Here is an 18,763-nt window from a genome sequence, read left to right as displayed (position 1 = left end):
AAAATTCTGAAAAGGAATGTGCTGTTCTTGGCCAGAAAATAGGACCACATTTTATGCTGACAGTCAAAAGTCTGCTTTAGTCGCAAGACTAGAGGAAAAAAACAGAAGCTGTGAAATCTTGCCCTACAAAACTTGAAGTCGCTCAGGGTATTGTGTATGTACAGCTCTTGACTGCGAGCTAAACAGGTAATGAGTGGATTTGCATTTACTGTTGCAGAAAGTCACATCACAGCTGTAGCCAAATATTTACTCTTTATGGAGCAGGAATCACTGTGCTAAAGTGTGGGGGACAGCACGGGCCCAGGAGAGCTTTTGTGTCTTTTGCGGTGCTTTGTGCTTTGTGGGTCCCATGGAGCCATGATAAATTAGGCTGCCATGTCTACTACTGTCTGTTCCACAGACTCCAAGATACTCTCTGTTTCTCCTAATCACACACAAACACACACACACACACACACACACACACACACACACACACACATATATATATATATATATATATAATGCAAAGATTTAAAACATCTAATAAATAAATCAAAGTAAAAGGAGAAGGGTGGCAGTTAAATGTGATCAGTAGCTGCTTGTTGGAGGGGAAGTGACCCCCGGACAGATTTGCACAAAGCATCAGAGTGCACTGGTCTCAGAACAACATCCTGCTGGTCACGTCATTAGTTTGATATGAAAGGCAAACGCTGAGCCCAGAACAGCACCCAGACTAAAGGTCATCGTGTGCGCAGATGAAAGCATCTGTTCTGTGTGGCACAGATCGCTCGAGCTCCAGATGATTACGCTTGTCAGTCAGAGGCCTGGCATTTCAAACGGCGTGCAATTACAGGAGGCTCAAGCCAATCGCAATGCGGCCGAATCAAATCCATGTGCCTTTTGGGGAGCTGCATGTATATCTAATTAAAGAGCCTATGAAATCAAAACCGGACTATTAGTTCTGTACATGTGTGTCAGCTCAGAGCTCAACTACATGCTAGTTTTCTCCTAAATATAGACAAAAATGGTTTGTTCTGAACATTTACAGTGCACTTTGAACATTTCTGCAGTCAAAATCCTGACCAGCGGATGGATTTTAAAATGCTTCTCAAATTCAGGAGCTTGCTTTCAAGCGGGACCCTGTGGACTATCCTGTATCCCCGTCTTTAAGCGTCTGCTACAGGAGTGTGAGCCTGCAGCTGTGTGTGTGTTTTTGGGGCGGTCTCCATCTGAAACGCATCATTGAGATGTGGTTCACATCCAGCGCATCGATTCCCACGGATCAATAGGAATCTCTAGCGCGTTCCAGTCCATGACACTGATCAGGTGTGGTGGGAGTGAAAGCTGATATTGTGAGCGTGAGATGTGCTTTGATCAACAAACGGAGTGCAAAACTTGGAGACTTACTGCCAGTAAACTGATCTAATGTAACACATGTAACAAAAAAATCTAGTGACTTAACACTATCTACACACACACACACACACACACACACACACACACACACACACACACACACACACACACACACACACACACACTCACACTCACACTCTCACACTCACACACACACACACAGTACATTAAAAATTTACTTTAAGAAATAAAGATAATTCTTTACAATAAGGTCTCATTTCTTAATAGTTTATGTATTGATTAACAAGAACTACAAATCTGAAATATTTTTTTTTACAACATTTATTAATCTTTGTTAATGTTAGTAAATAATTACAACTGAAATACAGCTGAACTGAATTACAAATAAATACAACTTTAAAAATTTTATGTTAGTTTACTGTACATTAAATAATGTCAATACATAGAGCGTTTCATCTGAAAAATGTTTTAGTAAATGATGAAATTAACACTAAGACCTATGAAATTAACATAGAAATATTGGTCACTGTAAGCCAGTGTTATTTCAGTATCATTGTTATACTATATATATATATATATATATGTGTGTGTGTGTGTGTGTGTGTGTGTGTGTGTGTGTGCGTGTGTGTGTGTTTTTGTTGTTTGAAGTAAATTTTAGATTTATATTTTCTGTTTTGACTAATTTTAGTTAAAGTTTTAGTAATTTTGTTTGTTTTTGTCATTCATCATGTTTTTATTAATTGTTATTTATTAATTTTAGTTGATTTAGTTTGAGTTATTTTAGTACTTCAAATGAAACCAAATGAAAATAAGAAATGTCGCCTTCGCAACTAGCTAAATAAATTAAATTTAAGTTTTATTTTAAATAAGTATTTAGTAATTTTTTTTTTATGTTTTCTTTTTTACTTATTTTAGTGATTTTTTTTATTTTAAATAAAATAAGTTTAAGCTTTTATATTTTGTTTTATTTCACCTTATTTTATTTCAAGTAATGAAAACGTTTTCATTTTAGCTAACTATAATATCCCTCTTGTAAGTTCATGTTAACTAATGTAATTAATTAATGTTAATAAATGGAACCCTTATTGTAAAGTGTTACAAAAAATCACTTCATAAGAACTTAATCTGTCTACAAAATTTATTTCACACATTTAAGCAGAAGCCTTCTGATCACAATGTTTAAATTAACAATTAATAATTAACACTTATTTAAAAATAAAACCCTACCCTACATTTGTTGTTGAATATCCACTTTCACAAAGCATTTCACATTACTGAAGTTTTGAGCAGTTCTGCTAAATTTTTAGTAAGAAATTTGAGGTGGAACATTTGAGATCAAATTGACACCTAAATGAGATTTTTTTAAGGTTGTGCGTCAGACTCACCTGACACAGGTGTCATCGGGGTGGGTGGCAGGCCGTTCATGTTGAGCGCCCCCACCTGGTGGATCTGTGTCGCTGGAAACGCCACACTGGGTGCTAAATAACCGCCATGAGAAGCTGCCATAATCGCTGCCTGCTGCTGCATCAGCTAAACCAACAAAACAAGAGAGAGAGCGAAAACATTTATCATTATATTAAATACACAAACAGTAAATACACATACCGTAAAATAAAGTGTAACGTTTCGGTTACTTGTGTAACCCTCGTTGGGCAGCGCTTGCAAGTTCACCACCTGATCCCTAAAAGGCGTGGTGGGAACTTTGGGCACATATCCAGGCCGGGTCTCAGGACAACGTGAGAGTTCCCCGTTCCGAATTCTAGGTACGAATCGTCGACCGAAAATGCCTTCAGGTCCCCTACCCTCTTGACCGAGGCCAATGCGGTGAGGAGCACCTGACCATGAACCGAAGTAGCCCTCCGAGAACCGGAGGAGCTAGAGCGGGGCATGGCAAGGGGGATACCCCCCCGTTTAATGAAGAGGTATCTAGACCACAACATCGCGATGGTTATGTTCCCGCACTGAGAACATGACTCATCCACGAGCGCTGCTTCAGCGTGCTGTAAGCCCAGGCACGACACACAGCGATCATGACCATCAGATGAAGCCAGGAAGCGACCACATCCAGAAACGCACGAGCGGGAAGCCATCTTTAAAAAGACGCCCGTCGCTCGTGGAGCTCTTTTAGATATTTGCTCTTTTAGGAAAAAAAGGAAACACTCTTTTAGAGAGAGCGCTGAAGCGCCCAGGGGAGGTCGCGGCGAGACCGCAGAATGGCAGCTGCAGCACGCCGAAGATGAGCAGCACTGAATGGCAACCCCCGCTGACGCGCCGTAACACCAACGCTAGGCTGTCTCTTTGTAGACACTCGCGGAGATTCGTCCTCGTAGAAGGCTCGGCTCCGAAGCGAAAAGCTGATGTGCGTTTGCACGCGTTCTCCTTTTATACCCGCGCTGCGGGGCGGGGTGCGCATGGCGAAACACGCACGCCAACTGTCATTGGCTTGTTTAGGAGAGATCTCTCGGGCGAGATCCCAATTCGTCAGTCACGACTGACGCAACGTCGAACGTGACTGACTGAAAGGGAACCCACATTACCATGGTATCTTGTTCACAAAAAGTAGTAGTGTTAGTTATATAACTTGACCCTGTTCGAGATGCTACATGTGTCTGTAGGTTTGATCAAAGTACAATCCTAAAGTGAATTAATGAACACAAATGCACTGTAGCATAGCTAATTACTATAATTATGTCACTATGGCAACAACCATCATGCGCAAACACAAGAGTTCAAAACAGACGTTATGTTCCTTGGAGTAAATAACAAACGCTGGATCCGAGTCCTGAAATGACCTCATATTGCAAAAATAGATTTTATTCTGGCCAAATAAAATATATTTGAAACATGCTGTAAATGTACGGTATAAACAGTTCAGTTGAACAGTTGAACTGGAAGTTTTTCAAACGCTTTCCATATTTTCCAAATGTCAAAATATATTGTAATATAAAATCTTCAGGCTTCAGGGGCAAAATATATTGATAATATCAAAGTGCATTTTAGATATATGTGGAAATGTGGGTGGACTAGAACAAACTTTATCTATTTTCTACTTTCTTCAATTTCTTGAAGTGTATTTTGAAAATATTTCTAGTGATATTACATTATTATAAGAATTGTAATTTTGCGAGATACACACACACACACACAAAATATATTATATTTTATATATATCAACAAAATACATTTATATTTATATTAAATATATATGATATATAAATACAAAATAATATAACAAAGAGTGAAAAATTTAAGGGGGTCTGAATACTTTCCGTACCCACTGTATATATATATATATATACATATATTAACATATATACAAATAAAATATTTAATTAATTTCATTTAATTTAATAATTTATAAATAAATATTGAGGTAGATGATAGTGTGTGCCTTTGTGGAACTGATACAAATTGGCTTTCTAGAAGACGGCTGTAAATACACACACCAACTGACCACATCTTGACACGGACAGAGTGTGTAATCTATACATACATCAATATAAACCACACTGATCTATAGGATAAACCATAAGCATGCATTCTTAATGACGACGCTTTGTTTAGCTGTGATGCTGGAGGATGAGATGCTTTAGCAACAGCAGAATCCACATTCATTTCAAACACTGTACATAGTACCATGGTATTCTCTGAATTACCCTGGAGTACAATGCAAATCCAGTGTACAGTGTTGTACATGCATATTGCAATCATTTAGTAGTGGAGTGTATAACAACATACCATAATATATCAGTAGCACACTGTTGATTACTACAGAAAATAATTTCAAATTGACATATGTGTGGATTTGGCACAGTAATACTTTTGTAAGAGTGAAGTGTGCACAATTTTATGTCTGCATTTCGTTTCAGCAAACCCTATAAAATGCCAAAATAAATGTAACTATTGAACTAAATATCAATTTCCACCCAGATTTAGTTCAGTTAAATGAACTACTTACACAAAATATAAAATGTCAAAATATATTGTAATATATTACAAAATATATTTGAGGCTTCAGAGGCAATACATTGATAGTGCATTTTAGATATAAATGCAAATGTAGGTGGATTAGAATAAACTATTTTGGATTTTCATTACTTCTTTTTGTATTTTTCTTCTTACATTTTAGACAATATTAATATCTAGATTTTTCAATATACAAAAAATTCGGACTTTTTTTCTTGAGTTTATATGTCATAATTCAGTTTTTTTTTTCAGAATTGTGAGATATTAATGCAGAATTGTGAGATTTAAACTCAAAATTGTGAGGAAAAAGTCTGAATTGTAAGATTAAAAGTCACACTTACCTTTTTTATTCTGTTGTTTAAACAACAACAACAACAAACAGAATTGTGAAATAAGCTTCCATAAAAGGAAGCTTTTATGGAAGCCCCCCCCCCCAACAATTTCAGCAAACCCTATAGAAATGTCCAAATAAATGTACTGAATATCAGTTTCCAGCAGTTTAATTCAACACTTGTGCTGATCAAATTCACATGGCAAATAAACTCCCATCCAGCCGTGAGACACAAAGACGAGCAGAAAGCCTCTGTGATAACTCATTTACTGTGTGTGTGTGTGTGTGTGTGTATTTGTGTATGCATCTGCGATTTTATTGAATGCTAATGTGTGCTGAACTCCCCAGGTACTGTGAGGCAATCAGCGCTCCATCATGGGCCAATTATTCGTGTAGTGGCACTGCGAGAGGCACAGCTTCAGCCGCTCACATGGAGAAAAGGAGGACGACACACGTGTTTATGTATGTTTGCGGGGACATGCTGACGTGTTGGGGGAAGGGTTGGGAAAATGGAAGTGTTTCGTGTATGAAGAAATGAGATGTCCAAACGGATGACAATAATCACTTGTTTTGCTGCTCAGTCAAAGTGTAGCTGTAGTATAAACGGTTGGGCAGCCTCAACGTGCAACAATATAAATGTGTCAACTGATAGAGATCCTGCTGTGGTGTTTATATGCAGCAGACAACACAGCATGCAGATTAGTTTTTTGTGAATTAATTTATTATGAATAATCAGATTTTTGGAAAAAAAAAAGAAGAAGAAAAAAAAATTCATATATTTTTTAGTTTAAATTTTTTTATGTATAGAAGCTTGTTTCTGCTTCAGGATGAAAAATAAAAAAGGATGAAAAAATATTGCAACTTTTTATCTCACAATTCGGAATATTTTTTTCTTACAATTCTGAGTTCATATCTAACAATTTGGCCTTTTTTCTTGCAATTCTGAGGGAAAAAAAGTTTGACATAAACTCAAAATTGTGAGATATAAACTCACAATTTCGGAAGAAAAATCAGAACTGCAAGATATAAATTCAAAATTTGGATTTCTTTCGCAATTCAGCATTTATATCTTACAATTTTTAGTTTATAAATTCTTTTTTTTTTCTTACCGCCACATAAAAAAATAAATAAATAAGGCAATCTCACAATTTCTATGTGCAAGAAAACAGTCTGCATTATGAGATAAAATGTCACAATTAGCTTTTTTATTTATTTATATATTTTTATTTAATGGTGGAATGAAGCTTCAACAAGGCTGCATTTATTTAATAAAATATCCAGTAAAATCAGTAATATGGCCATACTTTACTTTTTAAAATAGCTCTTTTCTATTTGAATATATTGTAAAATGTAATTTATTCCTGTGATGCAAAGCTGAATTTTCAGCATCATTATTCCAGTCTTCAGTGTCACACGATCCTTCAGAAAAAATATGCTTCTAATATGCTAATTTGCTGCTCAAGAAATATTTTTGATTGTTAGCAATGTTGAAAACGTTTGTGCTGCTTCATATTTTTGTGGAAACTGTGATAAATTTGTTTTCAGAATTCTTTGATGAATAGAAAGTTCAAAAGAACAACATTTATTTTAATTCAATTATATGAAATACATTTCCAGCCAAAAATATTAATAAAATTATATTATATAGGCTCATTATTGCTGTTTTGTTTGTGTGCTCAAGTCGAACAAAGCACGCACAACTAGATATGAATCACGAAAATCACATTGAACAGCAAGAACGCTGGAAACAAATCATAATTAACATGACAAATACTCACGTCAGGTTAATATCCTCTGAATTGTTTGCTTATGATTAGCAAAAGCTGAGTTTCTGTGCAAGAGCCAGGCACTTGCTGTGTGCAGTTGTACGGCGATCCACCAGGAGGCAGTGCAAACCACCAACCGCTCCTCAATCACAACACAACACACCCACTCACTCAAGGTGTTTTCAAACTACAGCATGTTTTTACATCAGTCTGAACAAAATGAACATCATCATTGTGCACAAACCCCTCTTATGGTCACTATAAAAGCCTTTGGATTGAAGCGTGACACAGCAGAATTGCACCGCCGTAACGTGGTTGAAATGAAGTGGATTTGTGGCCTGTTCTTTGTTTACATTGAGAAAGTTTCTGAAATACCCTTCAGTGCTCGACTGCTCGTGCTTTGGTTCTTGAGCAGTGCATGCTGCAACATTACAGCCTCCAATCCTCTCTCTCGCCTTTATTTGTGTCTTCTATTCCAGTGCCAGGCCTTTAAGACATCAAAGCAGAGCCAGAGAGTGCTGGAGCCGGGCATTATGGGACATAGAGTACAGTGTCAAATAATCCTTACAAGTGCATTGATCATCATTTTTAGTGCACAAATTGAGCTGTTACACCTGCTGTGCTAATTTTTCGACATCAAAAGGAATAAACCTGGAAATAGAATAGAGATGAGATTCTCAATCCATTCTGAGCATGAAAGAAAAATAAGAACAACCACAGGCTGATCTTTAGGGTTAACCTGCCATTTCTAGCACTGAGCAGAAACCAAAGCTGTTAGACATAACTGAGCGAATGACACTTAATGACAGTTGTCATAAACATGCATAAAAAACCTTCATATTCAGGACATGTGTCATGTCATGATTATGTAGGTGTCATGTCATGATTATGAAGGTGTCATGTCAGTCTTATGCACACCCCTTCAAGTAAAGTGTAACCATAAACACTTTCTCACACAATATGACACACAATATGAGCATTTAAACATATTTGTCCAGATTGTAAATTAAATAATACATTTTTAATACTTCTAAACCTTCCAAACCGTTTGATATCTGACATTTGCTTTTACTTTAATATATATAATTTGTATAATTTTTATGTATTTTTATTGATATTTTTGAGCTCATCATCAAATTAGGTAATATTAGGACTTTTTTGCAAACCAGCAGACATATTTTTTTTCAAGATGCAGGATTGTGTATATCCACGATACTACAATAACACTGAATTCCCGTTACACTGCCCCTGAAAATGCAATGCAAACTCACGCTATGAATTGCATAGTACTATAATGCATTACACTGTGCATTGCATTCTGGCACATTATGCAATGCAACAATGTGTGAAATCAAACTTGCATAGCTGTAAGTGTTTCATGCACTTAGCTATTTGTGTGCACAATTCAAGTTGTGTGTGTGATTATACATGTGTGGTTGTATTTACTGTGTACGGGGACACAGAACAGGTGGATGATGGGATACCTGGGGGTTTTCCTTCTGTTGGTTCCATGTTTAGATGTCACAGAAGGAATTGCACACAGATAGCACAGTATGTTCACACACGCGAGGGATAATAAGAGGCGAGCCGCTAACATGGCGAGGAGGCACACGCGGTTCTGGCGAAGGATCATATGGATTATAAAATCAAAGCTGTAGTTTGAAATGTCACACACACACATATGCACACACTTCAGCGCAGTGTAATTAAAACTGAACGCCTGCAGGGTATATGCTATATATGGAGCACGGCGCTCCGTTTGACACGTGATACGGATCCTCAAACTTCCCACTTCTGTGAGACTCTGTGAGCTGAAAAGTATTTAAAATAGCGGCTAACTTCCACACTATCAGATCACAGGCTTAATCTGTATCTAATGCCGTTATCGTTTCAAGTAATACGCTTATGAATATGCACAGAAATCCATGTGCTTTGAATACATTATCCATTCCATAAGTGAAGTGCGATTCATCTAAGATGAATTACTCAAAGACACATTTGGCTTTTCTTGGATGATGAAGCTAATAAAAATCATCTTGATATTTTTCAGCCTTTTGATAATATTTGATATATATCGCTATATTTATGTATTTTCTCTGAAACGGCTTAAAACCATCATTTCACCCAAACAGCCGTGGATGCCAAGTCGATTTAAATGATTAATGCGAGAAGTAAAAGAGTTAAAATCGAATTAAAAATAATCTGTTTTTCACTAAATGACATAGAAAGAATGATATTTAATTATTTTCATTTAAATGCACCTAAATAATCATACAAATCATACATTTAAAGACTTTTTACATGTTACACGCATACTTTAGTGAATATTCTTCAATGATTGATGCCAACAATTGACTGAATCAGAGTTTTGAACTAGTTGATTAATGCAAGAAATAAAACAGCAAAAACGAATTTAAAATGATGTTTTTCATTATCTGACACAAGAAAGAATGACATTTAATCATGTCATTTATATGCTACATTAAAAGCTTTTTTAAATGCTACATCCAAACTTTAGTCGATATTTTATTGTATCAGAGTTCTTAACTGATTCCTAGAAATGAATCAAACGTACCAACTCTAATGCCATGTTTACTAAAGTTTAAATAAGAACAGCTATTAAAATCTCATAGTTGTAAGGCACATGTATGAAAAACAAAACTGGCCTTTTGACACCTTAGTCTTTAGGAAATGTAATGGCCAAATAAAAGGTGCAAGCTGCTTATTTTTATACTTATATTCAAATGTACTCTGAATATTTAATATTTCACTCAGCTCTACTGCAAACACATGAACTCAAAACCACAGGTTACAAAAGTGTCCTTTATAATCAAAACCAAATACTCAAAATGCAAATAAACCATAAAAACAGCACGCTAGATCAATTCGATTCATGTTACTTAGTCCGATGGGATCAAGAGTTCAAATTGCACAGGAACTCTTGGGTTTTTCTGCAAGTATTCATGGGTCGGGAATTGAAATTATGTTAATGCATTATTCAGCAGCGTAGTGAGAGCTAAAAGCGGCTTCAGACAAGGACAGTGGTCATTAATCGGAGGCTATTAGACTCTGTACAGCACAAATGCACAGGACAATGTGTGTTTGATTCTTTAGGCCCTTTAGACACGTGCAATGCATGTTGTGTGTGCTCACCGCGTGTGTGTAAGTACTGTAGGTGCTGCTGTAGGTGCTGAACGGCAGGGCCACGGTGGGGTTGAAGATGCCAAACTGGCCGACCATCTGTTGCATGCGGCGTATGGTCCTCTCTTTATCAGTGTCAGCGAACTTTACCACCAAACTCGACGAAGCTCCCTGTGAGAGACACATGGACAGTTGTATTGTTACACTGCAACATGCACATATACATGAATGAAAATCATCATATTATACGCTTTGCATTTTGTAGCAAATGTTCGTGTCTTGCACCAAAAACAACTCAGTTTCCAAATTTAAGTCGTTATTCGATGATCATCTTTCCATGCATGTAAGCTGTGATCTGCTGCAAGGAGAGTTAGGATGTATGTCAAGACTTGCAGTAAAAATCTTACATTTGGACCAAAATGTGGTTCCTCACTACCGTAAAGCTGTGGTAAGACTTAAAAAGATGAGAAATATAGCCACAAGTTGTATGGAGTGCTTTATGGTGCTTTTGTGTTCATTTTCGTTTATTATTGTCAACTAAAACTACACTGAGAAAAATGGTGTAGAAACAATTCTTACAAAAAAAAAAAGGTAAAAAAAATTACAAAGAAACAACAAACAAAATGTTGAATGAATCTAGATATTTTTTAATTAAAAAAGACTAAAAAAAAAAAGTATTTTCTTGTAAAATTTCTTTGTAAAATGTTGTAAAATTTACTCTTTTTCTCTTCAACTTAGAAAAATCTTTATAATACAGTATATTAGAAACATGTTTGTTAACTGAAATCAAGCTGAAATAAACTATAATTATTAGATAAATCACTTAACTAATATTTGAATAAATAAGTTTAGGCTGAAGCACTAAAATTAGCTGAAAAAAAAAAACAACACTAAAACTGAACTAAAATGAAAATTGAAATAAAAATAAGTTAACCAAAAGAACTAAAAAAAAAACCCACATAACAAAATGACTAAAAATTTATCTAAAATAAAACTGAAAATATAAAAATAAAATGTAATTCAAAATATTAATAAAAACAAAATAGTACATAAATATAACTAAACACTAATTTCCAGGCTGTTCTTCACATAAAGCTCTTTCATAGCTAAAAAAAAAAATTGCCAAACAAATTGTTTGGAGTACTTTTAAAGTGCTTCTATGTCATTATTACTGTTAACTAAAACTAAAATGATGAGAAACAGAGAGAAATGTGTTAACTTAAATAAAGCTGAAATGAAATAAACTATATTAGATGAAAAACTAAACTATTTTAACTAAACGAAAATAATAGCAATAAGAAAATAACGGCAAATAACAGCAATAAGATCAAAAATAATAAATAGAAACTAAAACTAATACTGCAATAAAAATAAATTAACCCTTAATAGTAATATTTAAAGAAAATAATAAAAATTACAAATGCACATAACAAAAAAATCGAACTAAAATTAAATATATACTAAAAATATAAAAAGATTATATTTTCGAATATAAATTCGAAATATTAATATAAACTATAGGCAATTAGTATATAAATAATAAAAAAAAAACACTTGTCCCTTTTGAAATTTCAAAACATCAGTCCTCTTTTATTGTAACTGCATGCAAAAGAGCAACCACACCAAATTTTAGAAGAAAGAAAATCATATGGGTAATCATACAACTGTTTTTGCAGTGTATAGCAAAATCTCCATCTTTGTCACCTGTTATTTTTCCAACCCCACCATTTTTCTCTGTCTTGGTGCTAATAAAAAGTGCAGTGCAACATCTCACAAACACGGGGACTCATTAAAAGGCTCTTGATGATTTACTGCACCACTTGACCTTTCGTGTGCTGGGCCTCTCTGACCCGCTAAACCAGCACGAGATCGATCACCCTAAAGGCCACAATATTCCCCTCATCTCAGAGACTCTGAAGATCTGGACCTCTGGGGATTCGATCAAAAGCCTACACAGTACTTCAATGCAGATTATGGGTGAAAGTGAGCATCATACTGAGGGGCCGAGCACTTGAAGTGAGCCCTCAGAAGTATATGTGCATCCTACACAAAGACATACGTCACTGCCACTTTGGTCTAAATTAGCATTGATGTTGAAGTAGCAAAAACCATGAGCGTCAAATCTAGTATTTTTATGTAAATGTCTAAAAAGCGAGACTGCCAGAACAGGTTTGAGATCTGACATCAATGTGACAAACAAGCTGTAAAGTAATGCTGAAATATATTAATGCATTAAAATTGGTATGGTGGAAAGTGTCGCTCTGTAGGACTCAAACAAATTGTAAGGCTGAGCTGTTAATGAGGCCTATGCTAACTCAACGCATGACTCCGAATGTGTAGTTGAGATACTATTAAAATGTCCCTGAAACTCAGTACAGCTAAACGCTCTCTCGCTGGCTCTGTTCCAAAACCTAGTGAGCTGTCTACATAGTCAGCAGCCTTCACACGCAGCATGTAAACTAATATGGAACCAGTTTGGAATGCACTGCATTAGCAGCAAATGCACCAAACTAAATCGTTATGGGCTTGATAAGATTCTTTCATGTATCAAGGCATCATTTAATTGATAAAATATATTGTAATATTGTGAAATATTGTTTGGTATTTGTATACATCATAAAATGAAATTTATTCCTGTTATGCGCAGCTGAATATTCAGCATCATTACTGCAGTCTTCAGTGTCACATGATCCTTCAGAAATTATTCTAATATGCAGATTTGCTGCTCAAGAAACATTTCTGATTATTATCAATGTTGAAAACAGTTGTGCTTCCTAATGTTTTTTTTTTAAAACCATGATACAGTTTTCGTCAGGATTCTTTGATGAATAGAAAGTTCAGAAGAACAGCATTTATTTGAAATCAAAACCTAACATTATAAATGTCTTTACTGTCATTTTTGAAACATTTAATGCATCCTTGCTGAAAAAAAGTATTAATTTCTTCAAAAAAACTAAAATACAACTTTTGACCGGTAGTCTCTGTGATTCATTTTTAATTCGAACATTGCGTATTAAAAGAAAGAATTAATAAAAGTGAAGACTGAACCTAATGGTGCTGCTGCTCTGAGCAGTTCGTGATCAGAATCTCCTCATTGATTTAATTCTCTTTTTAAGTCGGATGGGAGGCAAACCACAAGCTGTTATCTTACCCAGAAATTTGGCAAAAGGTCTAAATCTATAATGAAGGTACACCAGGCAGTGACATTACAAAGATATTCAATAGGTCAAAATAAATGAGAAGAAGCTTTGTGAAAACAATATACCGTAATCACAGACATTGCTATCCAGACGGGATTAGATTTCTCAGAGTAAGTCATTTGCTCTGTAATTTTGTGCAGGAAAATTACAGACTTGTTTGATTCAGGCAGAATTAAAGTCACAAAGCAAGTCTGTAAAACACACATTTACCTGACCTCCTCGGGGAAACTAATCTCATTCACCCAAAAATGAAAATTTGCAGAAAATTTACTTACCCTCAGGCCATCCAAGATGTAGATGACTTTGTTTTTTCATCAGATTTGGAGAAATGTAGCATTACATCACTTGCTCACCAGTGGATGCTTTGCAGTGAATGGGTGCCGTCAGAATGAGAGTCCAAACAGCTGATAAAAACATCACAATAATCCACAAGTAATCCACACCACTCCAGTCCATCAATTAACATCTTGTAAAGCAAAAAGCTATGTGTTTGTAAGAAACAAATCAATCTAACTTTAAATCCATAAATTTGGTTAATAATCCATAATAACCAGGGGTGCACATAGGTTTTTCAGCCTGGTTCTCATAAGAGAACCTGGAGATTTGGTTTGGTCCTCACACTGCACATAGTGTGACCGATTAAATATAACTATAAAAAAGAAATGAATAATAGTGATAATATTATTGCACTTTATTTATTTAGTTTTTGAAATGAAATAATAAACTAAATAATAAAGTGTGATAATACTATTATATTTTAAAATAAAAAAGGGAGTATTAAATACAAATACAGTTATTTTATAGTAAACTTAAAAATAAAATGCTAATATTTACTTCTTTTTTCATGAATTTTCTTAATTTTCAACCTTAAAATCAGCAGGTTTTTATTTTGGCGGGTTGCCGGCAAGTAAGTATATGCGCTTCCAGGTTTAGCGCTGCCGATTGAAGAGCGTCTGTTTATGGAATGTCACAGTTTTGCATTGTGCTTTGAAAACTGCAGCGGGTAGCCTAGATTTATGCTTTCAATTTGAATAGAAATCTTATACAGTACAGTTTGTCGATCTAAAATGGTAATTGTGCATTAACAGCTGTCATCCATGTCGGTACGCAAATGCGCTGTCAGAACATATTTATACAGCGCATTTTTTATTTTGGTCGCGCATGCGGACCACTTATGTGCACCCCTGATAATAGCGCTCCCCCCAGTGAAGAAGTCCATCCCCTGTTGTCCTCTCACATCAAAATCCACCAAAATATGTGTTTGTTTTGGACTGTTTGTTTGCATGTAAACGGTGATTGATCTCCTGATTCAGACGAGTTGGACTTTTTTCACTTGAGAAAGCAATGTTATGGATAGAGGAGTCGTATTTCAGCCAAAAGCAGTAGTTTTGAATTTGTTTCTTACAAACACGCAGATTTTGGCTTCACAAGACGTTAACTGATGAACTGGAGTGGTGTGGATTATTGTGATGTTTTTATCAGCTGTTTGGGCTCTCATTCTGACTGCACCCATTCACTGCAGAGGATCCATTGGTGAGCAAGTGATGTAATGCTACATTTCTTCAAATCTGTTCTGATGAAGAAACAAACTTCAATTTTCAATTTTCAGCAAATTTAAATTTTTGGTGAACTGTTCCTTTAAAATCTCGGCTGTGTAGGCCATTCAAACTCATGTCTCTTACTCATCCATTCTGTTGTCGAGTATGTAAATGCTTTTAATTATCGGTATGCAAAGTGTGTGTGAGGGTGAGATATGGCCTTGAACGTTCATTTGAGGATAATTACTCTCAAGGTTGAGCTGATCTCCAAACACACATTTACAGTGGTTCATCAGAGGCATTTCTCCACCTGTCTTTCGTCTCTGTCACAGTTAGACGCTGTCTGAGTGTTTTTTCCCTCAGTTTGATCATCTGTAGTCCTCCCTCTCCTTCTCTTTTTCTCTACTTCTTGTCCTGCTCTCAGGGGATGGAGAAATACACCTCTTTATCTGTCCTTTCAATGTGTGACAGAGGAATTATTCATTCTGAACCTCAGAGTGAGAGTTGGGAAAACATGCAGAAGGAGTGTGATAAAGAGAGATACTGCTTGTATGCTATATTGCAGTGTGCAGTATGTATACTGTGAATTTTCTGTGTAAGGAATACCCAGATGGTGCGTGAGGAATCTGCAGCATTTTCTGTGCTGATTTTGACAGAAAAGCTGTGGAATTCTGCAAAATAGACTTAAATTCTGAGAAAATTCTGTCTTTATTCATCCAACCTCATGACATTTCAAACATGTATGACTTGTTCTGTGAAGGATAAAATATGAGTTATAATAGTGGATCTTTTGCATGCAATTAGACCCCAACTGTGACTAAAGTGCTTAAAAAAAATCACATGATGACACCATAAAAGTGGCTATAATCCACGTTTATGGAAATCATACAAAGAGAAAGAAACAGGCTAAAATTTAATTTTGTGATCAACTTTTATGATATGTTTTAAGATGTTTATACTGTATATAGTTTGTTATTTTGATCAATGTTAAAAATACTGCACTTTTAATTAGCTACTTTTCATTAGCAGATTGTAGTCTAACTATATACTTCGTAAAAAGAGTAACATGAATGTTGTTTAATAACTTTAAATATTAAAATTAATACAATGCAGTCCATCTAATTAAGATTATCATCTTTGTGCAAGTTAAATATTAATTTACATTTTTTTGCAGATTTTTAGAGAAGATTTAAGATTAAATTTAAGTTGAAATAAAGCCATTGTAAGATGGTTTGAATATAGTTTTATTAGTTTTTTATATATTAAGAATAATAGCGTAACTAACTTCTAGTTTAACTGTTAAATTAATATTATGCTTGCATATAAATTAATATTTATATGCTTATAGTAAGCTAGTACTCCATTCAGAAGAGAAGGTAAGATGAAACAGAAAGACTGACAGCAACTCATTTGCACTTATATTGGCACTGAAACTGTTTGAGCTCAACACATGACAGCAGCTCTGCCTTCAACATCCGCAGTTCATGTGTGCACTTGCTGTTACATGAACATGTGTTCACAAATGATATTGTGTCAATTAACTTGTTCAACATTTTAGGTCAAAATGCATATGAATGTATAGGTAAAAGTGAACATTATAGGTCATTTACCTTTTAAATGAATGTTTTAAAGTACCTCATACCTCAATTAATACAATCTTATAAAAGCTGCATGTATAATAGTGTGTGGTTGAACTCACAGGCATGGTCTGACTCCCGTGCAGCCCGCTGATGGCAGATTGAGCCTCGGTGTGTGTTGAAAACTTTACAAAGGCGCAACCTGCAAAACACACACACACACACACAAAAGAAGAGCAGAGAAATAATGAGGGTAAAGTTGCTTTGCAACGATTTGTATCGTGAAAAGCGCTATACAAATAAACTTGAATTGAATTGAATTTTAGTGTAATAAACAAATGTCCACCTTCAGCTCGTGCAGTCAAATCTTTATAAAGTAAACATAAGAAAAAGATGAACACTGGACTGAAGCAACTTAAATTTACTTGATTGTCAATACATTATTGTTTAAAAAAATCACGAGTCTCAAAAATGATCATCAGGCTTTTGACGAGCGTTAAATTGTTCATCTCTCAATCATCATTGTATTGCATTGCATTATATGTTTTGATCATAAAACTAAATATTTACATTTACATTACATACGTCTCTGTCAGGGCCATAAGGTTTAGTCTTGAATGATAGAAATAGATGTAATGAAATCTGCTTTGTTTACTGCAGACTGACAATTCCAGAGACCAATAGAAAAAGAAAGTAGTGTATTAGCAGACATAGGCAAAGTGCGCAGGTTGTTAGGATTGCGCTGCCTACAGTGTGTGATGCGTGGTTTGAGAGTGGTAGTAATAGCAGGGATATGGAAACACAAAGTAAGAGTTGGTAATAAAAACTGAAACAGAAGTGAAGCAAGGTGTAGAAAAGAGGACGAATCAAAAGCGATACTTATGTCCCTTGCTGGTGTCCCTGCTCGGTGGAGTGCGAACTTTAGAGTCAATGGTCTTTACACTCTTCAGCCTTCACACGAGGGCTGCCGCGGCATTCTAACCTTTTTTATACCCGTTTGACAAAATGGAAGTTGAATTCAGCTGAACACACTTTACTGTTTATCACAACTAGGCATGGGCCGGTATGAGATTTTGACGGTATGATAACCTTAAGCAAAAATATCACGGTATCACGGTATTGTCGTTACAGCTCTAAAATGTGTTATTTTTAAATGACTGGGTAAAAAAATATAAACTTTTATTCCGCTGAACACAATATATTTTGTTTTTGAGCAACATACAGAATATTAGGAACAGTAGAATTTATTTTTTCTTTGATTTGTTTCCTAAAAAGAAGAAAAATAAAGACTGACATCTTTATTTAACCTAAATCTGTAATTACAGTTATTTAATTTTAGTTATATAATTCATATACATATCATTTCATATCATTTAGTTATATAATTTCATATTGAACGAAGCAAACAGCAGAAGCTCTGAATGAGATGCAGATTCACTCTCTGACAGCAGGTGGCGCTTCTGGAACACCAGATACAGTGTTTCCTTGGTTACCGCTGTAAACAAATCAGCACTGTGCTGAAACACTGCTTTAATATGAACTATACAGACTGAGATGAGATTAAAAGAAAATACCACGTAAACGTTTCTGAAGACAGTCAGTTCCCCTCAGAAACACATTCATATAAACCCCCAAATCAATATTTAGGATTTTCTTCCAATAGTTCGTGCATCATTAAGAGTGAGTGATCTGCCTGCTACAGTATTTTTCTCTGCGTCCATCTTCAGCGTCTCTGGCCTCTGTTAACGGGCGTTTACAGACTTCATATTTTCACATAAATGACATTTTGGAAAACGGTTGCATTGCAACGCAGTTTGTGCAAGTCCAGAACAGAGACGAGTTGCTTGCAATAAGACAAAAAACGGCCGGTTGCCGATCGCGTAAG

At 35.4% G+C, this 18,763-nt stretch overlaps 1 protein-coding gene across 3 annotated transcripts in view; it reads right to left on the bottom strand.

Annotated features, from left to right (window-relative positions):
- Positions 1-18,763, bottom strand: part of LOC107696073 (CUGBP Elav-like family member 5) — a 176,810-nt gene that overhangs the window by 14,342 nt on the left and 143,705 nt on the right. For 2 of the 3 annotated variants that reach the window (XM_016496225.1, XM_016496236.1), the window contains exons 5-7: positions 17,001-17,080; positions 10,576-10,734; positions 2,745-2,889 (exon numbers count right to left, since the gene is read on the bottom strand). In XM_016496225.1, coding sequence (XP_016351711.1) covers positions 2,745-2,889; positions 10,576-10,734; positions 17,001-17,080 — 384 coding nt within the window. The remainder of the gene's footprint in view (positions 1-2,744; positions 2,890-10,575; positions 10,735-17,000; positions 17,081-18,763) is intronic. The other variant, XM_016496247.1, reaches the window with a different exon arrangement.

Source organism: Sinocyclocheilus anshuiensis, unplaced genomic scaffold, assembly GCF_001515605.1.
Source record: "Sinocyclocheilus anshuiensis isolate Anshui unplaced genomic scaffold, SAMN03320099.WGS_v1.1 scaffold217, whole genome shotgun sequence".
NCBI lineage: Eukaryota > Metazoa > Chordata > Actinopteri > Cypriniformes > Cyprinidae > Sinocyclocheilus > Sinocyclocheilus anshuiensis.
The sequence above is the reverse complement of the archived record's forward strand: the minus strand, read 5'-3'. Positions and strand labels throughout refer to the sequence as shown.